We start from the raw sequence: 21,245 nt of genomic DNA, 5'->3' as shown, positions 1-21,245 counted from the left end.
GGGAGGATTTCTAGGATTTTTCTCATCAGGGTTTCTTGTCATGCATCCCAGAATGCAAGCCCTACAGAAGGAGGTGAGGTGATGGGCAACAGTGAGCAACTGCATGGTCCAGAAAGGAAGGTGCTTTTCTTTGGTGCTTCAGTCACTGCTACAATAAGCACATCTGCATTTTGTATGGAAGACAGATAAATGCATTTACAAATCCTGAGAGCAAACACAAGCTTTATTGTCCCAAATTAAGCCCACAGCCAATTTCCTCCTTGCTTGGAACTGCTGTCTTATCTCTTTCTGCCTCCCTTGTCTGCTGTTGGCCATTCCTCTGTTCCTTGACCTGTATTATTCTATTACTTTCTCCTACATAAATCTGCTGGAAAAAGGGAGGAACCCAGCCCACATAACCTCCCATGCCACCAGTCACAAACCATCAAAACTTAATTGTGCCTTTCACTTATTTCCCCCGCAGTAATGTTATCAGCTCAGTGCTCCACTCTTTTGTGCTTTTCAGTGCTCCACATGTAATTTGCAGCAGTTACTTTATTTATTACCACGCTGTTGTCCATGCCATAACCCATCTATATGTGTATAAATGGAGTTTGGTCATACCAAGAGATGGGCATGCATGTGCTTTGGTTTTCCACATGAGGGTGCTGTCCACTCTGACACAGGCACATTCGGGTTTTCCAGCACATCATAACAGAGATTGCAGGCAAAGTGACCTTCAGGTCTGTCAGAGCCTTAGAAGTGTTGAACAGAATTTCAGAGGATGACTTTTCATGGGCTGTAACTGGAAGACTTTTGGGACATCTGAACACAGTATTGTCCAGTCCACATTGAGCGGCTGGTGGATGATTATGTTCAAAATACCAGTTGTTGTTTTTAACTCACAGATATAGAGTAATATAAATAATAACCTGGAATGAGCTTAGCAGCCTATGTTCTAGAGTTATCTTTAAGTACTTCAAACCCTAATTGTTTCATGAAACAACTCAAAGACATCTGATATTTAGAGATAGTGCGTGCTTCCTTGCATTAGAGCCCTCTGGATGTCTCAACATACATTGCCCTAAAACAACTGATACCTTTTAATGCTTTAAGGGACCACTCTTCAATCAGTATGAGAGGCACTCATAGCCACAGTTCAAAGCTCATTGTGATTTATATAAACAAGAAGACAAGAACAAGTCATGTCTCTGTGCTCTAGGTCAAGGCTACTCAACGAGGCTTTGTGTCCTGAATTGCTTTGCTGCATGGAAACTTTCAGGTTTGCAATGTGCTTTGCTGCTTCTATGCTGGTCATTGCTGCAATTACGCAAAAACTGCTGCTCCGGATGGTATGACTCATATTACACCTCCGTATCTGAGAAAGTCAGCACTATTCTGGGGGGGGGGAGGTTATGGGGGGAAACAGTCTGGTCAAAGCCCCTTCCTTTGCTCCAGTGGTCTTAGATGCTTTTGTTTCACCCTCTGCATGTACTGAAATGAGCAGATTTATGCTCATGGAAGGCCCAGTCCATATCCATTCAAAGTCAGTGGGAGTTTTTCACTGGTGATAGGAGTGGGCTTTGGATCAGATCCAGAGAAGCTGGATTTATAAATACAGACATTGCAGGCTGAGCACTGTATTAAACTGGTTTTGGAAAATCAGCTACAGGAATATTAATGCATGTAGAAGCATTGGGGTTCCACCAAGGGAATACAATAGAGCCAAAGATTCCTACATTTATTATAACTTTAGGGCTGGAAATCTTTGTGTAAATATTCACTAGTTTATTTTCCCAGATGCTTGTAGCAGACTGATTGCTTGAAAATAGTTTGCTGCAGTAACTGGGTTGCCATTAATCCTTATTAATGCAATTAATGGCTTATTAATGGCAACCCAGTTACTGCAGCAAACTATTTTCAAGCAATCAGTCTGCTACAAGCATGATTCTGTCTTGCTTCATTGGAAGTGAGCATGTGAAATACAATACGTAAGAGAGAAAACTGTAAGAAGTGACTATATTTGTTTTCAAATTGTTAACATTGCTATCAAGACAGGTATTTATAAAAATGCTTATCATATCCATCCTGGCTACAGCTTCAGAAAAGCCTGGAAATAATGAGCTGATGGAAAGCATTTTGGTAAGATGAGGGAACAGTCTTAAGTGCTCCAAGAATGCATTATAGCACACTGGCAAACAATAGTACACATGATCTGTACTCCCAAGACTTGAAAGCAAGAATGATGCGGTGGAATTTTTTTTGGCCTATGTAATGTGGGAAGACAGAATAGATGACCCTTGCCTTTTTATTTTATTTTATTTTATTTTTTCTGGCCTTAAAATCTACATAGCTGTATTGCAGTGATTCCAAAGCTGTAGTCCACTGTCTCAGCATTTCCTCTTTGTTTTGACTTGTCCCATCAAGAAGCTGAAATAACATGTAGTACCCAAATCACTGGTTCTTCACATCAAGGGCAGCTGCAGTTTGCTGGGACACTTCACTCCTCCTCCTTTTTTTCTGCATTTATGAAGAAAATACTGGGTTCAACTAACCACACTTACTGTTGGCAAGATCGGGAAGCAAGAGTCTCAGGATGAAGATTCCAACTACACCTTCATTTTTCATTCAAACTCATGAAAACTGCATATAAAGTAACAGTCTAATTCATTAGCCTTACATTTTCTGTTTGCCAGTGATAAATGGCACCACGCAAACACTGTCATACAGTGACAGAGAATATAAGGTCTCTGGTGTCTTTGTTCTTGTGGTATGCCATTCTGTTATTAGGGCTGCTGTGGCGTATACACCATTCTAAACACGTCCTAGCACAGTTGTCCCTTCCAGCTGACTCCCACTTCTCTTATTAGGAAAATCTTCTTGGAAAGAGGGGTCAGGTATTGGAACAGGCTGCCTAGGGACGTGGTGGAGTCACAATCCCAAAGGTGTTCAAGAAAAGGCTTTAGTGGGCATGGTGATCATGACTGGATTAGATTATTTTAGTGATCTTTTGCAACTTTAATGATTCTCTGATATCCATATGATTCATCCTAGAAATATTAATGCACTCTGGGTAAGGCAAAACAGACCACATTCTCCATTAATTATTGTAATACATGGGCTTTCCTATTAGAGCCCTGTAACCTCCTCAGCACATTGCTCCTGGTAAGGCTCAGACTCCAGGGTCACCAGAACCAGTCTGTCCTCACTTATTGGTGCCCTCAAACCCTCTTCATAGAATCACTGAATGGTTTTGGTTGGAAGGGACCGCACATCCCCCCCAGCCTCACCCATGCCATGGGCTGGGTGCCCCCAGCTCAGACTGCCCAGGGCCCACCCACAGCCTGGGGCAGCTCCAGGCAGTGCCGGGGCCTCCATGCCCTCAGAGTAAAGAATTTCTTCCTTACATCTGACCTCAATCTCTCCTCCTTTTGTTCAAAACGCATTCCCCCTTGTCCTATCACTATGAGCATAAAAAGTAGCTCTCCCTCCTGTTCCTACGTTCCTTTTGGGCACTAGAAGGCCGCAGTGAGTTCTTCCCCGTTCCCAGCGGCCACTAAAGCCCTCCAGTCTGGAGGCGACCCTTCCTCACCCGCACGGTCCTCCCGGCCCCGCGGGGAGCAGCGCCCGGCCCGGCCCAGCCCCGCCCCGCGGACACCGCCTCCTCCTCACGCCCGGGGCGCGCACAGCCCAGACGCCGAGCGGGTCTCCGGGGAGACCGGGTCAGCGCCGCCCCGGGAGAGGGAAGAGCGGGGCAGCGGCCCGGGGGAGCCGGAGGTGAGGGAGCGAGTGAGCGCTGGCGGGGACGGAGCGGGGCAGCGCGGGGAGGCGGCGGGCCGGGGGCCGCGCGGAGTCATCGAGGTCGGGGAGCGGAGGGGCGGAGGCTGCGGCGAGGGGAGGCGGTGCCCGTGGAGGGGCTGCGGGAGCGCCGGGGGCGCGGGGTACCGCCAGGCTGTGCTGTGGAGCGGCCGGGCGGATCCGCGTCCCACCTGCTGCCGCTCCACGGAGCGGGGCCGGCCGGCCTGGCTGGCGGTCGGGAGGAAAAGGGCGATCCGCCACGCCGCTCTTCTGTACGGGGGGTTTTCTGCTCGCTGTCAGAGCGCAGCGAGGCAGAATGAGATCAGTACAGAAGGGAGGGGTGACATCGAGCTGTTTGTGGTGAGAAAGGTCGCAAAAGCCCTTCGGGTGGGCGTCTGCGGTGCTGCGCTCCGAGCGCTTCGCATGGAAGAATGGTGGAATTAAAAAAGTATTTTTTTTTCTTGCAAGCAATGACAACTGTTCCCGGAAAAGAGGAAGCGCTATATTGCAGTTTCCACTTCTGGAATCATTTGAAGCGGTGGATTTTAGAGGCACTGGCAGTTGAATGAGAAAAAGTTGGTGTCAGAGCGTGAGGTGAATGTTTCCAGATTAGGCACTGATGAATAATATGAATTTAAGCTTCTGAATTTTAGCTAGTGAGGTTTGAAAATGTTTGCTGAGTGACTTACACCATTGATCCGCAGCTGAATGTAAAACGTGCTTGTTTTGCAAGTTGATGGTGAAGTTGTATTTGTAAGTTTTGCAAAAGTCAGATTGAAGATCTGTTTGAGGGGACAAATGTGGGACTTCGGCCCTCTGGAGGAGCCGGGCTGCCTCTGACTGACCAGGGACAACTGCAAGATGCGAAAATGTGCTGATGACTCATCTGCCTGCAAGCTCAGGTTTATCGAGGTATTCAGGAGAGTTACAGAGCCTTGCCATCACAGAGAAGCCTTTTCTCCATTTCTGCTTAAAAAAAAAAAAAAAAAAAAAAAAAGCTTTTATGTTGTTAACCTGAGGCTGTGTGCTGGAAGATTACAGACAGAACAGGCGGTCAGGTGCTCATGCCAGTAAAAAAAAGCTGGCAAAATTGAACCATACACCTGATATTAAGCCAGAATTTCTCACTGTCTGGAGTCAAGACAACTTGTTGAGGAATGCCTGTTCTGGATTATGAACTGTTACAAACTTGTGAAATTCGTATGAAATATTAATTTTATTAATCTAATTCCCTTCATGTGTTAGAATTGAGGAGATAGAAGAGAGGGATTTCTCTGTTTGATTTTTGTTTTCAGGCAGGAAGGAGAGCAAATATATACAGTGAAAAATGATTATTATATTACTGCATTATAATCCTCCTAAGCCCACAGAAATTAGGCTTATTTTTGCAGTCTGTCAGGTCGGTAATTCAAAGGGACTCAGCTTCTCTATTCACTTAAGTCAAGGATTGGGTTCCTGCTACAAACTGCACAATTGCTGTATTTTAGCACTAAGCAAAGTAAAATACGTTTCTTCTGGGTGGGTGCCCTTTCTCTTAATTTTTAGGGAGTGTCTAAGGAGACTCTAACCCATGAAGAAATAAAGATGAATGGTGGTGCTTAGGGATATCTAAGCAATCCACACTTTCTTCCCAAGTTTACCTGGGGATGCTTACTAACATCTCTGAAATCAGAAGCTCAGTGGCTCTGTCCTTGTGATATCATCCTTGATGTCATCATCAGAGACTTAACATTTCAGTTTTATTACTCATTTTTCTTGCAGAAATATAGCTGAGGAAAGCATCTTTTTAAAGCTCCCTTCTCCTCAACTTGAGGAAGTTCTTTTTCTCCTCATGTAGTGACCAACTTGATTGAAAGCATTTTTATTCTGGTTCTGAAGGTTACTTGTGGTATTCTGACAACCTTTAGAATGCAGAACTTAAATAGTGTTTGGCCTAAAGAAGGAGCAAGCTCTGAAGAGCCAATATCACAACAATAACCAGACTTGGTGCTGTCCAGTAAACATGGGACTCAATTTTATCAGTCATTCCTGCAACTGAGAGTTCTTCTGAATGACAACTGATTTGGATTTTTTGTTATATTCATGTGCCCAAAGGGGTCAAGAGAGAAAAAGATGTCAGAAAGGAACATCTAAGAGTTTTCTGTCCTTTGAGATAGATATCCCTGTTATTATAACTTCAGTTGTTTTTGTGTTTATGAATTCATAAGTGCTTTGAGTTGGAAGAGGCCTTTAGAGAGCATCGAGTCCAGCCACCCTGCCGTGGCATCTTTCACTGGATCAGGTTGCCCAGGGCCATGTCCAGCCTGGCACTGAGCACTTACAAAATGCTACTCCACAGCTTCTTCGGACAGCCTGTTACAGTGCCTCACCACCCTCATTATGAACAATTTCTTCCTTGTATCTAATCTAAATTTACCCTTTCAGTTTAAAACCATTGCCTCTTCTCCTGTCACTACATGTCCTTGTAAAAAGATACTGTTGGCATTCTGGGCCGCAAGCACACATTGCTGCCTTGCATCCAGCTTTTCATCCACCAGGATCCTGAAGTCCTTCTTCGCAGGGCTTCTTTCCATCCATCCCCAAGTCTGTGCTGATGTTTGAGATTGCTCCAACCCAGGTGGCATCATTGCACTTGGCATCATTGATCTTTATGAGGTTCGCATGAACCCACTTCTTAAGCCTGTTAAGTTCCCTCTGGGTGCCATTCCTCCTGTATGATCTGTTGACTGCACCGTTCAGCTTGGTGTCATCCTCAGGCTTGCTGAGGGTGTGCTTGCTTCCACTTCTGTGTTGTCAGTGAAGGTAATAAACAGTCCCTACTGGGGCCTCTATGGGACATCACTTATCTCTGATCTCCACCCAGCTGTCAAGCCATTGACCACAACTCTTTGGCTGCGGCTATCCAGCCAATTCCTTATCCACCCTTCAAATCCACCTCTCTCTAATTCAGAGACAAGGATGTTGTGTGGGGCCACGTTGAAGGCCTTACAGAACTTCAAGTAGATGACATTTGTCACTCTTCCCTTGTCCACTGATGCATTTACTCCATCATAGAAGGCCACCAGATTGGTCAGACATGATCTACACTTGGTGAAGCTGTACTGGCTGTCTCAAATCACCTCCCTTGTTTTCCACTTGCCTTAACATAGCTTCCAGGAGGATCTGTTCCACAATCTTCTCAGGCACAGAGGTGAGGCTGACTGTTTTGTAATTCGTGGGGTCTTCCCTTTTAAAATAGGAGTGATTTTTTTTTTTTTTCCTTTTCCAGTCACTGGGGCTTCACCTGTCAGCCATTAGTGGTTCACATGTTGATCTACAATATTATGGATTTGAGAGCACTTGTAATATGTAAAGGAAGACCTGAAGATAAATTGTGATCTGTAGCAGGATATTTTGACAGCTCTTATTGCTGTACAGATGGGGAATTTCTTTCTTTTCTATGTACAGCTTCTTTGGTGTTGGTAACAGGACATAACAGATGCCTTCAAGAGAGATCAAAGGGTGTTTTGTTGGCAAAATAGCTGATGAAAGTCTGATCGTTGTCTAAAGGTTTCTGAAAAGCTTCCGAATCCTCAGGCCCCAAGTTTTTAGTAGTACTACATTGCAAGTAGAAGTAAAGACAGTCAGCAGTGCTAGAGCAGAAACCTAAGTGTCTTAGTGAATGTTAGTAGTCAGTCCTCAAACAAGTTTTACCTGGATCTTCACCTGAAAATCACTTTCTAGAATGAGCAAAAAGAAATAAATCGCATCCATGTCATAAGGATAATTCCAGCTCTGGTTAAGAGCTGGATGTCTAAGATGTAGATGTCATATTGAGATTTACCTCAAGGCAGCAGTTCGAAGATGAAGATGCATTCTTAATTCCTTTAACAAATGTATCATTTTTCTTACTAATTTTGTTTCTTCCTGAAACAGAAGTATGATCAAGCTAGGACATATTAGCCAGTAATTGCTCGGTTAATTGTTTGTTCTGTTTTCTTTTTTGTTTCTAATCATTTACAAAGCTTTGGAAGAACTGATTTCAGAGAAGCTTCTGCATATAAAGACTACACCTTTTTTTTGTATACTTGATGGTGAGAAGTTCTTATAAAAACAAAATAGTATCTGAAGACGAGAAAACTGGCAATGTTTTCTAAATGTTTATTCTACATTATAACACAGTTTCTAAAACACTCAGATTTCTTGCAATATCTTGCAATATCCATGCAAAGGTTTTTGAAATAAATTTACTTTCTGGCTCTTGGATTTAGACAGGTTCTTCATCTTCTCTCTAAAACACTATCGTGTCCTGTACATGTTTCTTTCAGATCAAAGATGAGTAAAGGAAAGCTTTATCAGCTTCCCACTCACTTTGATTAGAAATCCAGGAGAAACACAGCATTTTGTGTGATGAGAAGCTGAAGGTCCATGCAAGTTAGTTGAATTTACTTTGGGCCATGTATGTAAAATACTTATGATTCCTTCTTCTTTGTGTTGCAGATTCCTCTTCCAGAGGTCAATAAGGACTTGATGAAATGAATCTGGAAATTTCCAGGTATGGTATAACAGTTGGAGGTTTGGAGTTCGGGGGAGGTGTTTTCTGCAGCAGTTTGAGCTGCATTCCTGTAGAGAGAAGTGAATGTTTCTACCTGCCAGGCCACTTGAGCTTGTCTTCCCTACCTCTTGCTTCATCAGAACAAATGATTTTGAAGCTAGATAGTGAAGTGCACAGATGAACAGGTATGCGGTGAAATTACCCCAAGCATAAAGAATAAGAATTCTAACTGAAATGATTTTCCCAGCCTGAGTGCCCATGTGTCCTCTTGAGCCTTTGTGCTGAGTACAGAGATGCTGTAGCACTAAAGTGGGTGTGCTGCTCAGGGACGGGTGGAGGTCAGGGCCTAGGTGAGTTGGCATTATTGGTTTACCCTATCTGTATGTTACCAAAAGCCAGAGACAGCAGGGGAGTCCTTTCACTCTGGAAAGAGCAGCAGTTTCATTTCAAGGGTGGTGGATCTTTCCACCCATTAAAATCATAGAATCATATAGGTTGGAAAAGACCTCGAAGATCATCAGATCTATCCCTTAACTTAGCACTGCCAGATCTACCACTAAACCATGTTCATAAGCACTGTATCTCCATGTGTTTTAAATACCTCCAGGAATGGTGACTGAATTATGAAGGCTGCTCCAAAAGTAATGCCTCCTATATTTATATTTATGCTGGCCCACGATGTCAGAGGCAGATGTTAGTGGCATGGCAGTAGAGGTTGAACCTTCCAACCAATATCCCATTACATTTTGTTGCTGTGTGACAGATGGCAGCAGAGGGACTGTCTGAGAGGATGGGTCTGACATGGAAGTGCAGATGAAGCAAAGGTGTGAACTTCCATTTCTCCATGTGGAAAAAATAGCACCCATTGACATTTGTTGACGCTTGCAGAATGTGGATGGAAACCAAACAGTGGATATGAGCGCAGTGGAAGTCGGATTGCTTGGGCAGTATTTTCCTAGCAATGTCACCATCATAGCAGTTGTGAAACAGTGGGTCACCTCCACTTGTACAGATTTTTACAAGTGCAGCATGCAGACTTGTTCATCACTGGTGAAAATGCATAGGTAATGTGGTGACTGTGTTGAAAAATAGTGCTTTTGTAGCTGAGAACTTGTTTTATCAATAATGTGATTGTGTTCTTTGTAGCTGCTTTATTTTCCATGGATATAAATAGGAGGCATTACTTTTGAAGTGATCAGCGTACTTCCCTGGAAAGCTGCTTCACAAGCCCTCCAGTAACTGTTTTTTTCTTGATACTCAACCTAAATCTCCACTGGTGCAAATCAAGGCTGTTTTCTCTTGTTCTATCTCTCATTGCCCCGGAGAAGAGACCAACACTCCTCCCCTCTCTTAGAGTTAGTTGTAGAATTGAAAAAAATTTTGAAAAAATTGAGAGAATTGCAAAGGAAATGTCTGCTTCCTCCCTCACTGTAGTTGCCTGTGCTTCAGTCTGGCTTTGTTCAGATGAAAGCAAAGTTAGAAGAGGGGAGAATATAAAATTTAAAACAAATAACATCTGTAAGTCAAAAGAAATAGTCCACCTTAATTTTCTGTACTAGGGGCTCTAACATGTTTGTTCTCTGAAATACTGAAGACTGAGTGCATAACTCTCAGATAACATCTTTAGATAGATGTTTTTTGTTCTTTTTTAATTTGAACACTTTGAATGCATCCAAATGTTTCTGTGTCATAACAGGTTCACACTAAAATCCCCTGTAAACAAGGGAGAGCAGTTTTGAGCTGACTCTGCTTCAGTTGTGAAGATGGAGCCTGTTGATAAGAACAAAATTATAATGAGATTTCCAGTGTCAGGATGATTTATTGTGGTCTGTGTTTTATCTCCTGCTTGCACTGCTGATGTCCATTCCAACTTTCTTCCCTGTAGCAAGAACATACGTACGTTCACCTGAGGGCAAAGGGGAAAGCAAAGGTTGTTATCTGATACAAGAACTTACTTAAAAATAGATTGTGTAATTATTTCTTAAGAGTAAACAGAATTAATAAATAAATTGAGCATTGCAGACACATCTGTAGTGTAACAAATCGCAGGTGTAGAATTTATGCTGCTATTTGCATTGCAATGCAATGCACTGCAGGCTGTGTTGTAAAAGCTCCAGCTAGCTCAGTCTCTGGATCTGGAGAACAAGTGTATAGAAAACACTGCCAAGAGCTGGGGTGCTGCATCCTTGTCCAGCAGGAGATAAAGCATAGGCAGTGCAGTCTTGTTTCATTACACAGCATCAGACGGTTCCAGGAGCTGTTACCTACCCCAGACTGATGTCTGTTGCAAGGCTGCTATTGAAGGCCTAAGCTGTGCAACCCAGTGTGCTCCACCAATACATCACTACTGTCTGAAGAGGAAGACAGAGCTACTCTCCCTGGTCCTCGTGATGCCAGTGCCTTTGTTCCATGTCCTTAACTACCATTGTCTTTGAAGTAAAGGCTTTCATTTCATTGTGGGTCCCTGTTGTATGCATATATTAGCCTTTAGGACGTCTGCATCAAAATTTGATACTTAATTCCACTGGCATTTCATGGTAGGGTCTTTAAGCTAAGGAGAAATGAATCTGTTCTTCCCAGATTTGAAAACACATTGAAGGCTGTTCTGCTGAGGCTGATTTCTGTAGGTATTTGTGTTTGCTCAGCACACACCTCAACATGGTTTGATCATAATTGCATACTGTGTTGAGGACCCAGTGTATGTTCTCCATTCCTTTTAAAAATATGCTTTGGTTTTAGTTAATCCAAGAGTAGACTTAATTTGAAAACATAGAAAATATGGTCTAAGAATACCAACTGTGGTAATCCCATTAGTCTAAAGATTTAGCTTTTTTTTTTGTTTTGAAGCTGGTTATGAGACTCTTTACTTTAAAAGCCAGTTCCAAAAATCAAAAGACTCTTCAGATGTTCATGAGGTTATTGTGCAGATGGCAACAGACACGAGTATGGCATATGCCTTCCAGCAGAATGAGTACCAGGGCTCTGCATCAAAACAAGGCAAAAGAATCTTGAAGGAGGAAAACAGGCTCTGCTCAGGTTGTGTTTTGGTAATAAGTTTTTACCCACTGGGGGTACTGCCTGAGCTTTTTGGGGGAACTGCTTCTTTATTGTCCATCTGCCTTTGCGTGTATGTAAATGATAAACTAATTCTGAAGGATCTGAAAGATGATATGTCAGAGAACACGTTTGATATTTTCAAAGAAAAGATCAGAAGATTTTATCTATTTAGAGATGACACTGAAGTGAAACCATAAATTCAAAATTCCTGAAATAGTTATTATTTCAGGATTTTTCTTGTAAGGTTGTTTTCCCCCAGTAATGGCATTGATTTGTGGTGAACTGAAGAAAGGAGAAAATGACCCTGAGGATCTGTATTTTAAAAATAAACCCTGAGCTCAGCCAGCAGTGTTCTGAGCTAGCAGTGCAGCCGAAGACGTTTGCTTTGCGCAGTGAGGCCAGAATATCTGTGGCTGTCACTCTGGCCTTGGCTCCGTTGGCTCATTCAGGCTCTGTATCCGGTACAGGTGCGATTGTCTCGGCTCAGGTGGGGCTGCACTGATGGCTACAGGGAAGATATGGCTACAGGCAGATCCATATATTTATTGTAGAGCATATGTGGAATAGAAGAAATGTGGCATCTGAGTCATCTATCACAGTCCCATCACATCTGCAGTGTAGTACAGGGACTACTCAATAGAGCAAAGTTGTTGCTTATGGAGGAACTGTTAATAACAGTCAGAAGGCCACCTAGGCTAAATAGTCTAAAGAATCTCTGTGTGCATTTGTTGGGATTTCTCATGAAAATGATCCCATCGTGCATCACATTCAGAAAGCTGAAATTGCTGGATACATAGTGCTGCACTGCATAGCTGCAACGTGAAGTAATGTGGTAAATAATTGACTGGTCCATAATGGTGTTTTGATGTAGTAAGTAAAGCACAAGGGGGTGCAGGTTCTCGTGATATTGGGTACTCTTCTAAAAAAAGAATGAAGAGGGAGAATCATTGTTGAAAGAATTTGAGAGTTTTACATTCTGCAATATTTGAGTTGTTGGTGCACTGATAGATATTCAAATATATATACGTATTTTTAATAAGCACTATCACATGGTAGATTGCATTACTAGTTAAGAAGTGGTCACAGAATCACTGAGAATGTAGGCATTGTTCTCAGATAAAATTGTAAGTTTTGTGTTTTGAAATTAAAGAATAGTAATAATAAAGATGTATTAAAAGCTTATCATTTAAAGAATCTTAATTTTAGAGTAATTAATGTTTCATTTTTCTCTGTTGAGCTTTGAAGCTGCCTGGGGAGTTTGTGGGAACAAATAACCTGGGAAACTGATGGAACTGTTGATACTGAAATTCAGAGCCAGCTGGTAGAAAGTAATTAAAGCCTGTGTGTTCCCTGTGTGAAGGAGGAGAATGGAGATTGTGTGAAAAGTCATGATCTGCATCTGTAGGTGTGCCAAGCTGTTATGTAAGATGCTTCCCTCAGCCTCATGCAAACAAACTCATCTAGTGTGGAATGATTGATAAGCTCTTTTCTAGTCTATTTTGGCATTCAGGATGATCCAATTCCACTCTGGTATATTAGCTTTGTTCCTTTGTCCTTCCATTTTCTTATTTATCACAACAGATTCTCTCATTTTGATCTAAGATTAGCGGTTCAGGATTTCAGTGGGACCTCATGGAACAGAACAGAAAGCCTAGTGAAGGCTGATTCCTGGAGGAGAAACTACAAAGGGCTGTCAAACCTGAACCATGTGACTAATAAGGCATATTTATGCTTTGAGTGGGCTGAAAATCAGGTGGCACGTTGGACAAGCACTGTGCTGTTACATGAGCTTATATGAAAAAGACTATTGAGAGTTGCATGGTATTTTAATTCTGCCTTTCCCATCCTCACTTAGAAATGGTATTATAATTTCTGTTTATACAGCAAGAACATTTCCTAGCGTTTATGATTGCATCAAAAGGTTTGAAGGTGTGATTAAAGTATGGCCTAAGACTTGGCAATTTGAACCTACTCTCCACTACTTATTTTTCATAGGTTTTCTTTAGTAGTTAGATTTAAACATTTTGAGGCTCAGAAACAGGGATATTGATAGTCAGTTGAAAAATCAGTGGAAAAGATGTCTGGGGTACGTATGAAAGATATGAAAATGTAGTTCCTGTTTCTCCAGCATCTGAACCTCCATTCGCCGGACCTCAGCTTAGAAGGCCAGTATTTTCCCTTGGAAGAGTTGGGTTTTTTTTGAGAATTTCCTGAAATTATTGTTTTTCATGGTTAAAGTTTTGAGCCTTATTCAATGTGGATTCTCACAGTGTGTGATTCCTTTTTTTTTTCTTTCTCCCTCCAAAATCTGTGCTTGTTTATACAGTCTTTGGGGATACACACAGCATTTCTGTTTAGAGGGCTTTTTGGCAGTTATCCACAGTCTCTTAACTCAGTTTAAAGAAAAAGATCTTACTAAGATTTGCTTTGCCTAGCTCTGTTTGTTATTGATGAATTGAGAGAAAGGAGATGAGCACTTAAGGTTGAATTAAGCTTCCTTTTGATTTCTTTATGTGGTCTTACTGTCGCCTGAATCCAATGACTTGGTTTTCTTCCTCAGGCAGAGAGGCTGGAGGAAATGACAGGCATTAGAAATAATAATAAAGAAATTGCTAAGTAGCTGACCTGGATTTTATAAGTTCCTCCTCCTTGCATCTTATATTTGTAAGGTTTCAAGGAACACAGAGATGATAATACATGCCTCTGTACTTTGAGGGGACATTCTAGCTGGTTCTTTGGATGCCTCCATCGGCTTACTTGGCTACTAGCAGTATCTGGTGTTCTTACTACATAGTAGTAGTATGGTTTGCAGTCTTTTACACAGTGATGGTAGAACATGATATTCTTGTTCAAAGTTTGCTACCTCATGGTAAAAAGGAACATTTCATTTTATAATAGAAGCATAGGAATCTGAAGATCTTCAGCTTTTGTCTGCTGTTTTTCACACAAGTTTCTCAAGATAGCACTTTATTTCTGTGACTTGTTGCTGGTGTGGTTTAACCCAAGTTTCTTCAGCCTTAATAGGGAAGCATCTTTAAGGGTCTGAAGGAGGAAAAACAGCAGTGATATTTCTATTTCTAAATGTGCTTATAAGGATGACAAGCAGGGGTGAACGTGAAATTTTGATGGATCTCAAACACAGAATGGAAGTATGAAAAAGGTGGAAAGGTGGCTGGCTGGCCAGGTGGAGTGGAGAAGTATTGTCTAAGCTTGCAAGAATTGAGAAAGCAAAAGCTGAGCTTGAGTGAGGGATGTGAAGGGCTTCTGCAAGCAAATGGAAGGCTCAGAAAAATGTGAACCCACTATTCTAAGCACTCCTTACCAAAGACATGAAAAAACAGAGGTACTTACTGCCTTCTTTGGCCTTGTTTTTCACTATTACAGTAAAAACTAGCACTAGTTTTTTACTGAGTAAAATCAAAGGATCATACCCATCCCCCTCAGGAAGGGATGAACAGCTGTGTAATTTGCATTCTGACGTGGCTGTCTGATGGCAACCTGAATGCTGTGCTGTCGACCTGGCAGTCTACCTGGGAGTCGAGCAGTCAGCAGTCAGAGCAGCAGCCAAGAAGCTGGTGAGCAGACCACAAGGTATGGAAGTTAGCAAGTAATTTATGCTGGGTAAGGAAGACAGTTGTTCCTTGAAGGTTTAAGTAATCAAGTTTGTCGTTTTGCTAAGCTTTGATTTGCAGCTTCCAGCATTTGTGGGGAGTTTTCATGCTTTTTCTGGGATAGTGGATATTAAACTTTTCTCTTTTGAAAGAGCAGCACATGCTCAGCCCATGCTGAAGCATGGGACAGGGCTAAAGTTGGTGAATAACTGGGATGTCTAGGTAGCAAAGCAGCATAACCCAGCTCTCAGTGGGCTGAAAAGAGATGTTTTCTTGGTTGCAGAGGCAAACTTTGTCATTCTGCTTTTAAAACTAGGAGTGAAGAATCAAGCTTCTGTTGGACTAATAGTGAAAGTAAACAAATAGTCACATTCCATTGAAAATGATGAATTGCAAAATGAATTTATTATTGTATGAGATGATTTGGTAGGAAATATCGACTGGTAGAATAAAGTGATAACATCTGGAAGCCAGGAAGTTGAGGATAAGCAATCACTGGTGGAGAGGTAACATTGTATAAATCATTTCAAGTTTACAGCCAGCTTCCAGAGGACAGGATGTGGAGAACAAAGTCTGGGTAAGGAGGGTGAGGCTGGGAGAACTTAGTGCTGACAGATATAGAATGGAAAAAGATTTTTTTCATCACTAGAATGGGTTGAAAAACAGTCCTATCTCACACAAAAACATTCTGCCAGAACTTGAAGACAAGAATCACAAAAGATAAGAAAGCTGGGGAACGGAGAAGAAATAAAGCAGAACTAGCTGCAGAAAACAATTATCTGTGCCCAAGATTCATACCAGAATCCACTCGTGATTGGAGGTTCTGTATTGGCTACATCCAAAGTAAGCAGATATAAACATCTCCAAGAGAAGTTGAAAGAGGTGTATAGGGTGGTGGTTTTCTGACGAAAGTTACTTTGACAAAATGAGGAGAAGGCAGGTCAAGAGAATGAAGGCTAATAGACAACAGAGTGCTACTACAAGGAAAGCTTTTGAATGTTTTTTGCTATCAAAGGACATTCTTAGGCATTTTTCTTGACTGATAAATTTCAGCTGTGTTCCTTAGTCACTGGCTGTCTGTGGTTAAATTTGTGTGAAGGGTGAGGAAGTCTTAAAATTGAAGTGGGGAAAAAACTAACACAGAAATAAGGAATGAGAGTGATACCAGGCAAAGGAAATATGGATGAGGTGAGATCAGAAGGCAGATATATCCCCATAGATGAGGAAATGGAAATGAGCATATGGAAGCTGGGATGAAATTTGGAAAAGTTAATGCATTCCCTTCAAGCGACTGGAATTGGATAATCTCTGTCTCAGCATTCTGAAAATAATGGTACATGTAACTTCAGAATTTGGGGGCAAAGATCTTTTTTTATCTGTACATTTTACCGCAGTGACAATATGTGATGCATGTTAGATGGAAAAATTATCCCACCAACCCAATCCCAGTATTGTGATCTTAATGTGACCACAGTATAATGTTTTTACAGGAAAGACTGAAGAGGACAAAAAAGCCTGGATACTAAGATGAAGACAAGGTTAAGTGCATGCAAAGAAAATAGCCTTTGTCATGTTAAACTGAGCTTACTTTGTTAAAATTATTTATTTCTCTGTGAGAGAACTGCAGTACATTTCATGTTTGAACTTGCAGCTCACACAGTTCTAACAAGTAGTTTTAGCTGCAATGAAAGACATCAGGATTACGGAAGGTATGAATTAGGTCAGAAGCTGTCTAGGAAAGCTATTGGGAGGGAACTGATGAAGGTAGTGTCTGAATCATTGATTTCTTAGTTGAAGATTCAAGTGCCTAACATACAGTGATAACCTTAAATCAAAAAGTAAGGACAAGTGCAGGACTGGAATACAATGTCTCTTAGAATTTAAAGTAACAGGGAACTTTTATAAATTTATGTAGGACTCTATTTCTACAGCCCAACCATTAGGGTGTCCAACCTCTTGGCTTGCCTGGGCTGCACTGAGTGAATGGGAATTGTCTTGGACCAAGTATATGTATGCCACTCCAAAAGTAATGGCTCCTATTTATTTCCATGGAAACTACAACAGATATAAGGAGCACAATTACACAATTTGATAAAGCAAGTTTTCATCTGCAGAACACTGTTTCTCAACATAGTGACCACCAGTAGCTGTGCATTAACAGCTCCAGCAGTGAACAAGAGGTGCATGCTATGCTTATAACAGTCCGCACCAGCAGAAGTGACCCTCTGTTGCTGTCATTGCTGCTGAAGCCTGCCACCCCCCTGCAGTGTGCTACATCCACTGCTTGGTCTCCATAAACGTTCAGCAAGCACAAGTGAATGTCAGTGGGTGCTTTTCTTTCTGCATGAGGAAATTCAGTTCCACCCCTTTGCTCCATCTGCACTTACACATCAGACCCATTTTGTCGGACTGTCCCTCTGCTGCCATCTGTCACACAGCAACAAAATGTAACAGGATATTGGTGGGAAGGTTCAACCTCTACTGCCATCCCACCAACGTCTGCTCTGATGTCGTGGGCCAACATAATGAAATAGGAGGCACTACTTGTGGAACAGCCCTCATAAAATACATCATATAGTTAATGCATCTAAGTAACAAAACTTACTTTAATTTTTTTTTTTTTATTAAAACATACAAGAAAGTCAACAGCAGCAACATAAAGCTAGTGGGATATTTGACCTTGTTTTTGTGAAAGTAACGCGTCGGTTTGGGTCAGTGGAAGTGGCTGCAATGAGTGAGGTCTCGAGGTGTTTGTTAGAGATTTCTGATGAAGTTTTACTCTTCCTGTGCTTCATCCTTGAAAACAGCTGCTCACAGATGTACATACTGCCAAAAAGCGATGACATGAATAAGGCGTTTTGTGAAGGGAGGGATATTTTTCCTGCTAGGAGAGGGCTTATAAACATCTGATGAAGAGACAAGATTAAATTTTGGGTTGCAACTCTATACATTCCATTTGAAAATTGCCAAAAAATGTGTTTATGTCAACTGAAAATGGCCACAAATAAACCAGAAAATTGATGATTTTTGGGGGCACTCTTGAACCTACTCTCAAATTATCAAGATTTGAGATGCATTTTTTTGTTTTTAGTTATTTCAGTTCTAGCCTCATGCAAAAAAAAAAACAAAAACCAAACCAAACCAAAAGCACACCACCAACAAAAAAAACCACCAACAAACATAAAGCAGATTGAATTCAGAAGCAATGTAACTGCATCCACATGGTGGTGTGATTCCACAGTAATTAATAATTTCCCCTGTAGCACTTCTGCGCTGCTGGTGGTTAATTAAATCTTGGGAAAACTGGTTCCACCAGGAAGTCTGCTGCAGGATTACCTGTACTGGTTCTGGCAGTGAGGTAGTTAGCATAATACTACACTTACGCTAATTAGACTTGGCAGACTTGTGCTTGGCCCAGAGGCACTTTGTGGATGTTTATGTCTGTGGCATTATCCACCCACAGCTTGGCTAATCCACCTTCGGACAATGGACCATCTGTGGTATGATCAAGAAGGCCTTCCTAGGCCAAGTAAGAGGAATCAGATGACATTCAGTGGTATGAAGGGTAGGCTTGTGAATGTGGGAGATAATAACATAAATTTATATTAAAAATGGTGATGTTAAAGGTAGACACTTGCTCAGAAGTCTTGTTCACGGTGTAGTCATGAATAGAAGAATGTGCAAAGAGAGATTTTCTGTTTCTTCAGCTATGGCTCATTATGTTAGGAGATAATTAGAAATCATATACTTGTTTAGCTGGGACAAATGAAGGATGAGAGAAAAGTATTGCTCGTCTATAAACAGTAAGAACTTTTTCGTGGTAAAACCCTGTGCTGATACAAAAGCAAATGACATTCACATTCTTCACCGAGGATGAAGTTTAGGAATGGTTTTCAATGTAACTAATTGCTGCAAAAACCTCTAATATGGTTCAATAAGAAGGTTGTTGCCTGTCATGGAAAGAAGCTGAAATGGCTTAACGCAGGTTGGGATCTTCCTAAAATTAACTGCTTCCTCATGTGGAGGAGAGGAGGAAGGAGGTTCGTGAGTTGCATATTGAAACTTGGAAAGGTGTTGGAAGTTCTCTGCTGTGGGGTAAAAATTGCAAAAGCAGAGACCTGAATCACTGCCACGTCTGTGATCCCAGTGAGTGCTGTGCAGACATTAAGACAAGCAAAATGGTTGAGGGAGGGAAAGCTGATGAGTCAAAAAGCAAATTAAAAACTCCAGCATATTTTTTATTTATTATTATGGACATTTATATTATTTATACATTGTAATTACCCAGTTCTTTAAGAAGACTTGTTGTTTCTCTCTCACTCCTATTTCACATATGCAAAGTTATATGAGTATTCATGCACTTGGGTATTAATGCTTAGCTTGGGAATAGATTCTGCAAGTGAAGCAGCAGAATAACTCTTTGAAGATATAAGCAACAGTTATGCTTTCTGGGTAAACCTGCTTGGCTGTTTTAACTACAAGGCGAGGAGTAACCTTTCCAGCTGCTTCTCCAACAGTTCTGCTTTGAAAGTGAAACTACAGAAATATGTCCCTGAGGGGTTCAGGCATAGCAGTGTTACTAAGCTCCAGCTCAGGTTTCATGGAGCCCCGTTGTGCTGTTCTCTGCTGCAGTGCTCAGATACTGCAGCACATTCCATCTGCACAGCGGAGCCATTTCTGCAGTTTGGTGCAGCTCAAAGGAGAGGTGTTTGTCACTCTCAGGCTTTGGATAGAAATCACAAGTTAAAAAGCAAAAAATCAAGAATGGCAAAATGTAGCAATGTCGGTGCATTAGTCAGGACAGTTGCTTCAGGACATTTTGTGTCGACTTCCAGGAGCCTTATCGGTGTGTATATAGAGTGCCTTCCTAGAGTATAGGCTCAGTTACAGCCTAAGCCTTCTTTATGCCCCTTGGCATGATTGTGATACTTCACTTTTTCTGATTTAATCTTCATATATGTATTTTACTACAAACTTAGTGCTATTCCTTCAGCATCTAGCATTGTATTAGCTGTCTGTGAAATCCGAATGCTGCTCTGCTGCGTGTCACATATGGGGGAGTGTTTGCAGTGCTGTTTTTTCCTTTATTACTACTGAACTCTTCTCTGTGAAAGAAGCTGTCTTTTTGTTACTCTTGTACCAGAGCTAGAGGGCTCTATCCTATGTGTTATTACAAAGTTACAACTAATAACACAGGATGTTCTGAGAGTCCAAAGAACTTTTCAAAAAGAAATGGGCTGGTTTATGCTTTTCTGGCGATGTTCAAAGAGCGTTTTAGAAACACCATTGTCTTCAGCTTTCCAGCTGCCTCAGCTGTCTGAATTGCAAAAAGGGAAATATGTTGCTTCATGCTTTATCCTTTTCTATATTTGTGCTGTGTAAAGATAGCTGCAGAGATAAATAAATCTTTCAGGAAGATGATCCTGACTGTGTTTTGCATGAGGGTAGATTAGATAATGGCTGTTTGCTTCCTTAGCACTTTGAATCTATATTCCCCCGAAATAAATGGGAAGACTCATTTCGTGTGCTCCCCACAGAGAACTCTTAGCAGTTAGTTTCTGTCCTCCATCAGACCCATGCTGCTATCAGATGTGTGGAGCTCTGGAGGGAGGATTTGTGGTTGTGTGATCACTATTACAGCAACTTTCCCTAACATACCTATTATGTGCACTGTGGAGCAGCCCTGTTGCACTGAAGAAATGTTTTCCAGAGAGCTGGGACAGGAAGAAAGTGTAATTTCTACTTATAGTTCTCTTAGATATTCTTGGTGTCATTTATAGTTACAATATCTAATTGCAAGCTGAAAATCTTCTCAGGCTAAAGTATGGAGATGGATGTTGAGGATGAGAAGACCAATTCAAATTTCACTAGTTTCATATCAGAGTGAAAAAACTCTCTAATGCATTGCTTTTCCTGACTACAGTTGAGATTTTTAACAGTTAAGAGGACTTAAACACTCTTGAAGTCAGTGTCTTTCATGTCTTGTAGAGTTCTTTTTGATTCAAACCCCTTGCTAGGTTACCTTACTTTTCTAGTTGCTATTTGCTACATATCTGAAGTGCAAAAGCTATTTTGGAAAATGATCACCATGCTTCACAGTGACACACTGCTGGCTCATGTTAAGTTTTTCATCTATCAAGACCCCCAGGTCCTTCTCTGTAGGGCTGCTCTCAAGGACCTCTCCTTCCAGTCTGTAGGGATGCCTGGGATTCCTCCGGCCCAAGTGCAAAACTCTGCACTTTGCCATGTTGAACCTCATCAGGTTC

The 21,245-nt window shown here is 41.6% G+C and overlaps 1 protein-coding gene across 8 annotated transcripts in view; it reads left to right on the top strand.

Annotated features, from left to right (window-relative positions):
• Positions 1 to 3,436: 3,436 nt before the first annotated feature.
• Positions 3,437 to 21,245, top strand: part of LOC116240192 (ceramide synthase 4) — a 66,309-nt gene continuing 48,500 nt past the window's right edge. Inside the window, exons 1-3 of one of the 8 annotated variants that reach the window (XM_090125842.1) lie at positions 3,438 to 3,756; positions 4,246 to 4,371; positions 8,257 to 8,311. In XM_090125842.1, coding sequence (XP_089981968.1) covers positions 8,292 to 8,311 — 20 coding nt within the window. In that variant the 5' untranslated portion in view covers positions 3,438 to 3,756; positions 4,246 to 4,371; positions 8,257 to 8,291. The other 7 variants (XM_090125847.1, XM_090125841.1, XM_031610529.2 and 4 more) reach the window with 7 other exon arrangements.

This window comes from Phasianus colchicus, chromosome 28 (genome assembly GCF_987193195.1).
Source record: "Phasianus colchicus chromosome 28, bPhaCol1.hap1.1, whole genome shotgun sequence".
NCBI lineage: Eukaryota > Metazoa > Chordata > Aves > Galliformes > Phasianidae > Phasianus > Phasianus colchicus.
This window is presented reverse-complemented; position numbering and strand designations above follow the sequence as displayed.